This window comes from Anopheles coustani, chromosome 2, assembly GCF_943734705.1.
Source record: "Anopheles coustani chromosome 2, idAnoCousDA_361_x.2, whole genome shotgun sequence".
Lineage (NCBI taxonomy): Eukaryota > Metazoa > Arthropoda > Insecta > Diptera > Culicidae > Anopheles > Anopheles coustani.
In genome coordinates, this window is record NC_071289.1 from 88,241,628 (window position 1) to 88,253,183 (window position 11,556).

An 11,556-nucleotide genomic window follows, 5' to 3' on the forward strand; every position below is an offset into this window, starting at 1 on the left:
CTTTCCTCCATGTGCGTGTCCGCACTTTATCAGAAGAGAAACAGCCGCACTCAATTTTAAGCTGTTGAGAGAAGAGAAAAAAAAGGTGGAAAACGACTATTCAGGCTTTTCCACTCAACCGTACGGAAAAGAAAAAAAAGAACAAAACAATTGAACGCTAACACAAAAAAAGTCCTGATCAACGCACTTTCATCCAGACTCGCTGTTCCAAGAAAGGAGGAGAAAAGGCTATCGAAAACTACCGCAACCGGTAAGTGAGAGGAAATGGAAAGTATCGATCGTTTTCCTCCTTTTTCTTCGCTGCTGCAAATGCGAATGACAAACGATTGCGAGCCCAAAATTTTCCCTCCCATCAAGGCAAGTTTTATCGGACTCACGCATTCGCTTTTTTGTGACATATTTTTGTCATTTTTTTTTATCCCGCCCCGATCATAAATATGATCGATACATTTTGGTCAGAAGGAATTTAAGGATGAAAATCGCATTTCAATTTTACCGTAATTCTTTCGTTCGCACAGTGGTGCGAGTGGGTGGGACAACTTTTGACCAACAAGTTTCCACTTTTAACGCAGCACGAGCTCCACTGACGTTGAAATCGATTCGTCTGTCTGCGGTTTTGTAAATCGAATTGATTTATTGGTTGTCAACTCTTCAACTACCCTGGTATACTTCCTTGATCGTTGGGCTGATGTGACATTTTTTCTCTCCGTACACGAAAAGTTGCTCTTCATACAGTGTTACTCGATTTTAAAAGTACAATATTGGACCAGTGTGTTTGATAAACATTCGTGACTTTAAACAAGTTTGACATAACTTTAAAAAAAAGGTCTGGAAAGTAGCGTCTGCTACAGAGAAAACTTTTCATATTTTAAAAGCAACACAAATCGGTACGCGAATACCATGGCATGTCGGCTTGGCGAGAGATTTATGGAAAGCCGCATTCAAATAAACGTGTGACTTTCCATCCTTACCCCGTTTTTCTCTTTTTGCGGGGAATTCTACCTATGCATGAATGTTAATATCCAGGGTACTTAATCAAGTAAATGTGGTAATTTTCTCTCCATGTATAAAGGCAATAAAATATAATAAATTGATATCACAAAACAAAGGCCCATGCGTTGCCATTGCGTATTGATCGCAATTCAGATTTGTATGTTGTAAAAGAAAAGTTTCAAAAGAAAGAACTATAAGAAAATTAAAAAATAAACATTTCGCACCTTTTCTCATGAAATTAAATTTCAGACGATTACAAAATAAAAAACAACTGTTGATTTAAACTAACTGTAGTTAAAACTGTGAAAAACTAAATCCATAGCATCAAACTAGTAATTAACTCCAAGCTACATAAATTTTACTGATTTTAAATATGGCTAAATGCAAAATGGAAAACAAATTTGTACGAAAACCAACTGTGGACATGTGAAAAAAAAGATTCAATAACTGTTGCGGGTGTGAACAATTTTTCATTGAGGATAATTATATATGTAATCAGCATGGAGCACACACACACAAACGTTCACTCACCAATTTCCCAAAAGAACACCAGCTGTAAACGATGGTTGTCCATCATTCCGAGTGTCACGTACTGTCGCGCACCACATTCATCAAACATGGCTGGCGCTGTTGTATCGCCTACCGCGCTCCCATTCGTTCAACAAATTCGCGCAGTGTATGAATAATTTAAAATATGTTTAATTAAACGCCTTCCGTCCTTCCGGAGGGGAACTCTTTCCCTCTCCTCCTGTCTGCCATCAAGTCTGGAAAAAGCGGCAGCGTAAACGATCGTTACTTTCCCTTCCCCGAACCGGTGGAAAAGCGCTTACGAGGGTGGTTTTTAGCGGAACCACGGGAAGCGAAATAATTTATCAACTTACGGAAGCCTGACCCTTTGCCCTTCCCCCACTATGGAGGTTTTCCCTGGTTTGCCGGCCCTTCCGTGAGCTTTTTTCCGATGGTTTGTTTCCCTTCGTGCTGCTGTAAATCAATCTCATTTTACATAGCACCAGAAGAAGGGCTGACACGGTCTCATCTACATCATACACACACACACACAATCACGCACAAACGCGTACACTTTCAAATGAGCTGCAAGGATGCATGTTTTTCCGGCTACAGTAGGCGTCTGTTTTCAGTAGCCTGCTTTGAAAAGGAAATAATCACTCTCGACGGAGAAAAGCACAAAGCCACACGCAAATATGCAAAGCACGGCGGGAAACGATACGGTGTAGGGTTTATTTTCGTACAGATTAAACCGAACAACCGATGGGCGTTTAACGCTAGGAAAGAAAAAAAAGGATTCGCTTTAGTCCTGGGTATGATAGTTCCCTCCTATTTTTCCATTTGCCGAGAAAATGGGACGTAAAGTCCCAATCCAAACGAACAAAGTGAAACCAAGGAACGGAAAAGGAGGTTTGGGAGGAAATTTATTCGATTTAATTTAAACCGTTCCCGCTACAGCGACATTCCGAGGCCTGAACCTCCCACTCGGGAAAGCTCGCTGCCCTTTTTCGGGTAAAGCCCCTCGTCGTTTATTTCCTTTTCTGAAAGTTTCCCTATTTTCCCCTCTTTTCTCTTTTTTTTTTTTTGGCTAGCTTGGCATAGCGGTCGGCTTTCTGGTGCCGCCGATGCTGGTGGAAAACCATGACGACATCAGTCTCATCGGGAACGATCTTCGGCTGATGTTCTACATCGTGGCCGGCTTCACGACCGTGCTCGTCGTTCTGGTGTTGTTCTGTAAGTAGTCGTCACACGGCCAGCGGGGGGTCATTTCGGGCATTTATTTCCGCACAAACAAACCACCGAAAGTCTCGGGCGATTCAACGAAACCCAAAATATGACCACCGACGTCAGCTGGCAGGCTGCACTCGGTTCCGCTTCCGGGACTGCACTTCCAGTTAATTAAAAATCTTCTTCATTTTTCTCACTCTAATTACCAGTCTTTAAGGCGGCCCCACCGACTCCACCGTCGGCCGCCCAGGAAGCCACGAAAACGCCCAACCCGCTGCAATCGTCACCGTTCCTGCACTCGATCAAGCGGCTCATGCTTAACCGGAACTACGTGCTGCTGCTCATCTCGTACGGCATGAACGTTGGCGTGTTCTACGCCATCTCGACGTTGCTGAATCAGGTATGACTCACTACCACCACCCAACCCAACTCACCTCTCACGCCAAACCACAACCGAACGTTCCATCCGGCAACAAATGTCGCCAACGGCGTAGCAAAAGGGATTGTCGCTCCGGTTGCCTACCCTGCAGGCGTATTGGGGAACCTTCGTTAATTCGTGATCCTAGTTGTCGTCGCAAGCTGGGATTTTCGGCACCCAAACTGGCTTCCCGATACGTGCCGCATGATCCATCATAAGCTTGAGGATAAAATGAACTTTCGACATCATTAATTAAGTTATTTTCTCATTAGTTTCTTTTTGTTCCCTGTGAATCGCACTCTCTCTCTCTCCCTCTGATCTCACTTGCTAAACGAAACGTCATGGTAATGATACAGGGAAAAAAAGAAACATAGAAGGTTAACTCTTCCTAACGAATGAAAGGGTCGAGGGTGGACACGATTTAATCCCGTACGTGCTCCAGTGACAGATGTCACTTGGAAAAAGGGGATTGTTCTCCCCGCTTACAAAAACAACCAGGCGAGGGATGAGGTTGAAAAGTTCCATGCTACATCATTGCAATCATTTCTGTTTATCCTCCGTTCCATCCTCGAACAGATCGTCCTTACGCACTACCCGGGACACGAGGTAGATGCAGGCCGGATTGGTGTTTGCATCGTGTTTGCCGGAATGCTCGGTTCGGTCGCCTGCGGCGTCGTGCTGGACAAGACGCATCGTTTCAAGTAAGTACTAGCGTGTCGTGGGGATTTTCCTAGACCATAGGAGCTTTCCCGGCTGGAAGGAAAGATTATAAGACTTTAATATTTGATGTTGTAAAAAATAATCTCATCTATTTTTACCTCCAATCGTTGTAAGCCAAAAATAGATAAATACCTGAATGTACTGATACACCTTTCTCGAAGATTTACATGCATTACTTCAAACCTTGCTTCCATTCTTTCAGAGAAACTACGCTAGCCGTGTACATATTCACCATGATAGGCATGTGGATCTACACCTTCACCTTATCCGTCGGTCACATTGCGGTGGTGTACGTCACCTCCGCCCTGTTGGGGTAAGCTCTAGGCGAGGTTTAAACCCCCTGTTAATACCCTCTCTGACCGACCAAGCAACCTGTTGCTTAACGAAATATATCTCTTCTGCTCGTTCTCCGGTAGCTTCTTCATGACCGGCTACCTTCCCGTTGGGTTCGAGTTTGCGGCCGAGCTGACATACCCGGAGCCGGAAGGTACATCGACCGGGCTGCTCAATGCGGCCGCTCAAGTGTTCGGCATCACCTTCACCATGCTCTACTCGGAGCTGCTCAACACGAACGGGGACATCGTGGCCAACGTGACGATGGCTGTGATGCTGCTCGTCGGTTCCGTCGTGACCGCCGTCATCCGGTCGGACCTGCGGCGCCAGGCGGCACAGAACCCGCAAAATCCGTAAGCTGAAAGCGTCCCACGAACGGCGGGTCACTCGAAAGTTAAGTCAAACGTCTAGCCGAAGTTGTTTTGTTATCTCTAGTAGCGTCTCAACCGGGAATTGGTATTTTAGGAGTAGTTTATTATCGTTTTACTATTATTTGTTGATTTGCTTTAATTGAATTTAATTGTTAAAATGATTTTACATAATCAATAGGTTTGATCGTCAGACTCGTAAAGTTACTTCTCTAATGATCAAACTTGTCGAAAAGTTGAAACCGGGAAAAGATTATTCTTTACACCATTACGTAGACTTCTTTTTCTAGATTATAAGCTACCATTCGAGTTGTTAGATTTGTTAACCAATTTAAAAAGAAAACACTTTTATCGAAACAACAAAAAACGCTACTAATGATGGATCATAAGCAGCTATAAACTCGTGCTACTGCTTATGCGGAAAACTGATCACGTTTGTTGATGATTTTATCTGAGAGATTTGAAACATTGTCGAAACAAAAGAGAAAAGCATCAAAATGAAATGATTTCACGGAATTTCACATTCATGGTTCTCATTTTCCGCTCTCTGGAACATTGAAAATCATGTGGCGATGTGAATCCGAGAAAAACTTTCCTTCAGAAATCCCACACCGTACGCAGCAAGGGTCACAACAACACAAAAGAAAAGAAAAAAAACCCCAGTAACGATAAGAAAAGCTCGTTTCTGGGGACGAAAGATTAAGAAAAATTGGTAACAAAAAGAGAGCAGCAAACTGAAAGCTGGCAACCTCTGCACAGCAGTGGCGTCAATTAGAAACTCAGCCGGGTTTTCCGGGTAAGCGTTGGCCATCGTTGGAGTGACCAAAACGGACGTTTTAGATTCTTCACTCGGTTTTTGCTCGTTTTGAAGACTGGGGTACTACAAAAAAAAAGTCCAAAAACTCCCAGAAACATTCCCGTTCCGCAAGAAAGTTCTCTCACCCGATGGACGGGGGATGATTTGGCCGTTAAATTTTTACAGCTCCCACAGTTTCGGGTTCGTAATGGATTTTCTACAATTTTTTTTTTCGTCCCCCGGAAGTGTGTTTCGGTTTTGCGGTCGGTTAGTCGCTCAAGTAGCATGATTTGAGATAGGAGTCAAGGAAGCGGGCATAACCGCCATGCTAGAAAAGGATCTTTCTTCCTGAAGAATGTCCTTCGGTAAAGGACTATCTGTTTATTTAGCCTCTTCGCCACGGACAGTTTGCTTATATTGTAAAAGCTGCTGCGGCAAACGACGCCTATCCGGTGTGACGCTTTGCAAGTACCATAACACGATGGGACAACATGATTGTAAACACCATCGCTTTTCTTTACTATTAAAGAAAAACAAGGGTTTTTTTATCGATAGTGATGCAACGTGCCCGGCTCTACAACTTGTTATTGCTGATATTGCTTACCACAACCGAACTAGAATACTTTTCAAATTCTACAGCATAACCCATCGCATTGTGGATGGCAAGAGTTTGTGTAAGAAACAAAACAGTTCCCCATGAATGCAGAGATTGGCGTTAAGTTCGAGGAAAGCAACAAACAATAACTGATGGGAAGCCCACAATTTGTCAACCTTCGTCACAGGGCATACCCAAAGGATCAGGGCAGGAGACAGGAGAAAACTCCTACAATATTAATGAGGCAATAGATCGATTTCATCCAATTAAGGCCGTCTAAGGGATAAAAGACATGATTCTAGAGTGACGCAACAAGAATTTTAAGGTTTATCTTGTTGACAACATTTGGGTCAGTTTTTGTTTTATGAGGAAAATAATGTGGAAACCATGAACACAGCTTGTAAATAATATTGGCGATAATGACTTTTCTATTATCTCACGCAGGATTAAGTTTCCTCCAGCACAGTACACCTCAATTGAGAATTATATTTGTTCCTTCAAGACATATTTTCTTATGGCATCACTAAGCACTGATGTAACAATTAAAATAACCTGTTGGTCGAACATTGTTTTCAACGACGAGAAGTCCATGATTGAAGTCAAACACAGAATGAATCTGTAGTCGTGAAGAATGGAACAGAAAGATAGAAATATGTCACCATTTAACGGACAACCGTCGTCGTTGTTCAGACCATTCCTTCGAACAACATCAGAACCGGCATCGAATCAACTTCATAAATTTCCCGCCCTGCAAACTCATTTTCCTTCTGGCAGATTCCTAGCCGTAAAATAGGGTTACACTTTGGGTGACACTCGGCCGGGCCGGGAAGGCGGTTCCGAATGCTGTCGGGCGAAACGATTCGATTCAACATCATTACGGTTTTTGGGGGTCCCCATCGTGCGTCGAAAACAACGAAGCTACCCGAGGGCGGCATAAATTGAATTTCTTCCTAGTGACCTATCTCCACGCTTCGCCACGGTGAGGTTGAAATTCTCATCGGTATCCTTGCGATGTAATCGAGAGTATTTGTCGTTCCGGGGTGGACAAGGTTCGTCGATTGTACTAACGACTCCTGGAGCGAGCCGAGGCGAGTTCAAGACCGAGACCCAACGACGCCGGAGTGCGCTTTAATTAACAAGACGATACAAACCCATCCTTGAGAGATAGAGCCTCGTGGAGGAAAAATGGTTCTCCTAGCTCCCGACTATTGATCTTGCGACTCGATTTGCACCAAAGAGTGATAAAACGTCCGACTAGCGGAGGGCGCAGTAATTGTGTTGATCGGGTAAAAGTGTCAAGTGCTCAGAAATTGAGATTGTAATTAATTTCCATCGCCATTAACGTCACGCTAGGTTGTCATCCGTCCTCGCTCGAGAGAACTTTCTTGCGCACCTCGCATCCCCATTCCAACTGTCTTTAGTTCCACCAAGTCTTGTTTTTGTTTTGCTTCGTGACTAACGAGACAACCGGCATAAATACCAAATGGATTGTGATTTAATGAATCGAACGGGGATTTGAAATGGTAACAACATCCTTAATTTTATACTAATGAATGGAATACTGTTATGGCGATGAACCAAAGAAACCCAGATGAACCGAGCATTGAAGAAAACGTAATGAACAATTTGTTCTAGAGCTGGGGCGAGTAGAAAACAAATAACAAAGCTCAAACGAATGTTTCCTACGATTCTGTTTGAAGGAAGGATGAATTTATAGAAACAAAATCGTCATGAAGTAGGTGTTTTGAAGCCAGCTGGTAGTACCGGCGAGTAGAGTTTTTAACCTTGTAAATGGCTGCATATGATAATGCAACACAGATCCATTCTGTTAGATAATTGTCTATGCAAGAAACGATTTAGTCTCTGGCGGTGAGGGTGAGTAGGTAACCTAATCGTCTAACGGCAAACCACAGCGAGAGCGACACCATTTCTCAGCCCCCAAGACACTTTAGACCGACCGTATGATGTAGTATTAGCTGTGATATACAAATAAATACATAACTAACTGCAACCTGTTGATAAATGTTGATGATCCTAGTGGAGCGTCAGTAGTAAGAAGTAGACCCACCATCGAGGGGCGTTTAGAAATAATGTGTCTAAGCGAACAGAAATAGAAAAGAAGTAAAAAAAACCAAATAAGACATAACCAGTAGAACTGTGGACAATAAAATTATTACAGGCCGAATGGGATGAGGGGACCTAGCGATCGGCACGTGTAGTGCGTATTTTCAACCCCCCCACGATCCACATATTATGCATGTATGAGTGTGTTTATTATAGAGTAATGCTTCTAGCGGAAACGTATTCGAAACAATAAAATAACTATAACTGCAACGTTATATTTACAGCCGAGGGAAGGCGATAAAACAAAATTAAGGGTGTTTGGGAAGGAAAAGCTGAAAAGAAGCAAACAAATATATATGAAAAGTAAGACTAAACAGAACAAATTTGATACCAACAAGATACAACAATGTAAGTGTTAGCATTTAGAATAGCTTGTTCCATACAGCTTCTTTCCCTCATTGGTTCCAGCGAAAAAGATCTACATGCATTTCGTTCAAAGGAACGGAATCAAAGATACAAACAAAAAAACGTAAAACATAACCTAATGACAATACACATAAAAAACCTAAGCGTGCAAAAGTCCACAGATTTCCCCTAGAGCAGATGTTTAGATATGATCGGCATTTATTTAGATTGCGAATCGAGATATAGGGGGATTTAGACAGTTTTAGCTGTGCGTTGTTGACATGCTTACAAAAATCTAGAGTAAAGTTATGGAGTTAAACTTTAAACATATAATAATGAGCAATTGATGGGACGGTGTAGCGATCGGTCTAGATGCACCATATTATGATATTTTTAACACTGACAAGCATTCATGCAGAGTGAAGCTGAAGCTGGGAAAAGTTCCTGGTTTTTGTTCCCACCTCCCACCCGACAGACATTTATTTGTAGATTTTGTGAAAAATGGGCCATGGGAGACGCTAAACGGTGGTTATAAACCACTTTCCCGCTTTTAAAACAGCATGTTCAAAAACATCCGAAGCTCAATCCGACTCTAGAGTGATTTGTTGATGTAGTAAAAACGTGCCAAAAAAGAATGAAAGATTATATAATCGTGATGTTACTAGTTTTGTACAAGCAAGAGGGATAACAAAACTTGTCTTAGAGTAAAGAATTAAAAAAAAATAAAACATAACAGCAAACCCACCCTACCATCCAAACATTCTAAAATAAATGATGCGTGGAGCATGAGAATAACGAAAACTAGAACCAATATCCACTAGAACAGTGAAGGAAAAGGAAGACAATAAAAATGCAACAAATGAACGAACGAACGGACACCACCAGCGACGAAGCGTCGACTGACAGTATTAAAAGAGATACATTGGTAATAAATGAGATACGTTTCCAACTCGATGGATGAAGGACAAGTCCTTGTGCTTGTGGGTAAGATTTTGTTTGTGGCTAGAAACATTCATTTTACTACGATGATATATTTCTACTAAACAGCTAATGTATCTACTACTACATAGTACTTCGTTCTCTCTAGGATAGAGCAAACCCGTTAGTCTTCAGATCTAAACGGCTATTAACAAAAGTAAACAACTAACTATTATCATGTATTCGATGTAAAAGCTTCAAAAGGGCATGATTTAAAATGAGAGGTCGGAAGTAAAGTTGGGTAACACGTAACAGATGTACATTTGATTGCGCATTGCGAGAGGAATGCATTGTTTAGAAGGTGAGCGAAAGTTTGCGGGCTTGAACAGTAACATAAAACAATAAATTGAAAACACCTCGGAGTGTGCTGCAATAAAAACATCATCATCGTAATAATAAATCACGGGTCTGGTCTTTTTGTGTTTTAATCTTTACACCTTTGCGAAAGAAAACATTCTTGTCTTAAACTAGCTTTTTGCTATGCTGATTCGAAAGAACAACAGAAACACTTGACATGTTCTTAAGAAGACATAAGAGGGTTCCGTATACGGTCTACATGGAACTTCTCGCAATCTTGCGAGTACTTCCGCCAGTCTGGCACAGTATCTAAAAGGAGATATCCTTTATACATTCCAAACGTTCGCTTCGATGCCTGCCTCCTGTCAGGGTCAGGGTTTCTGGAGCATACTCCAACGCCTGGAGCAGAATAATGGCTGAAGCACCTCTCCGAATCTTACGTTTTACCCTACCCCGAATGACACCAAAACAATAGCTCTGAAGGATCGCGTTTCCGGTTTCCGTCACGTCATTGTTTCGGGCTGCTCACGAGAAGATACGAGTAGCCATTCGGTCCTACACGGTACGGTATGGTCCTCGAACGACCCCCTATGATTTGTTTGATGTAAATTTACTCCGCCTTGGATCCATTGTGGGTGTGTGTATCCAAACGACCAGTAGTGTAGCTGACTGCAGAGTCTTATCCATGATTTATGAAGATCTGTTACATTTGATACATGACTGCAACCTTTGAACCGGCATACGGATACGAAACTAACTGCGGGTTAAAGCCTCGGAGTTTCAGCACTAAATTGACTTCATTAAACGTTTTCAATATAAATGCAATCTCGTGCGCAAAATGCAACACACTTCGATCGATTCCATCCGTTCCCGACCAGAACGAATCTAATTAGGCAGAAAGGAAAATGGAAACGATTCTCGTTCGTTTTATTTTAAAATTCCCATTACAGAACTTGTCCATCGAAGAATGACGCCCAGGAAACAAAACCCATTCCAGCTAACAGCTAACGGCAAAGTTTTTAAAGCTAAGCAAAAGTTTCCCCGGTAGAACAAGGGTGGAATGGAAAATGGATGAGTGTTTTTGAAACGTTCCAGCTTTTCCGACCGTTGAACGTTAACAAGTTCGAGAAACGTTTTGCTGTTGAAACAGAGTAAAGTTAAAAAAAAAAAAATGGCGTAAACAATTCGAACACTTTTTTCGACACACTTTGAACAACCTGGCGTCTCCATTGATTTAATACATTTAAAGATTTAAAAAAGTTCTCAAGCAAATTCGTTGGAAAACTATTTGATGGTGTGAAACAATCCTGATAGAATGTGTTTATGTAAATGAGCCAATTTACCCGAAGCTGATGATTCACATGGTTAACAAACCATAAATCAGAACAGTCATACACCCGATTTCACCTACTGGCTTGACTTTCGTGTGAATTGATACAATTTGATTTATTCGAACCAAACCATGGCTACACAAACACTCACTCAGTCCTGTAAACAACTGACGAACGGCACAGATCGCGTTTACTTTCCCCGTAGAAGAAGTAAAACCATCCGAAAAGGAAAGAAAAGAATCTCGAACTGACATTGGATCGGTATGAAAATGTCTTCATTTGCAGCGCTAATTGATGTCGATCCTTGCCCCCCGAGACCGAACACTGCCACAACAGCGCCGTATGAATGATTTAAAAAACGCCGCTGTTTAATCTCTACGATGACACATAATTCCTCACGCTTCACCTCGAGCGCCTAAACATAACCCGAATGAATCAGGTGAATGTTATTCTACCTCGTGCTCGCCAAACCCAAAACAAGTAACAAATTTAACGGCACATCCCACGGACCTGCGGATTCCCTC

At 42.2% G+C, this 11,556-nt stretch overlaps 1 protein-coding gene across 2 annotated transcripts in view; it reads left to right on the plus strand.

The window, feature by feature from the left end:
* Positions 1-5,532, plus strand: part of LOC131267669 (heme transporter FLVCR2) — a 29,572-nt gene extending 24,040 nt beyond the window's left edge. For both annotated transcript variants that reach the window (XM_058270599.1, XM_058270598.1), the window contains exons 6-10: positions 2,592-2,733; positions 2,937-3,127; positions 3,722-3,846; positions 4,068-4,178; positions 4,282-5,532. In XM_058270599.1, coding sequence (XP_058126582.1) covers positions 2,592-2,733; positions 2,937-3,127; positions 3,722-3,846; positions 4,068-4,178; positions 4,282-4,555 — 843 coding nt within the window. In that variant the 3' untranslated portion in view covers positions 4,556-5,532. The remainder of the gene's footprint in view (positions 1-2,591; positions 2,734-2,936; positions 3,128-3,721; positions 3,847-4,067; positions 4,179-4,281) is intronic.
* Positions 5,533-11,556: the final 6,024 nt, after the last annotated feature.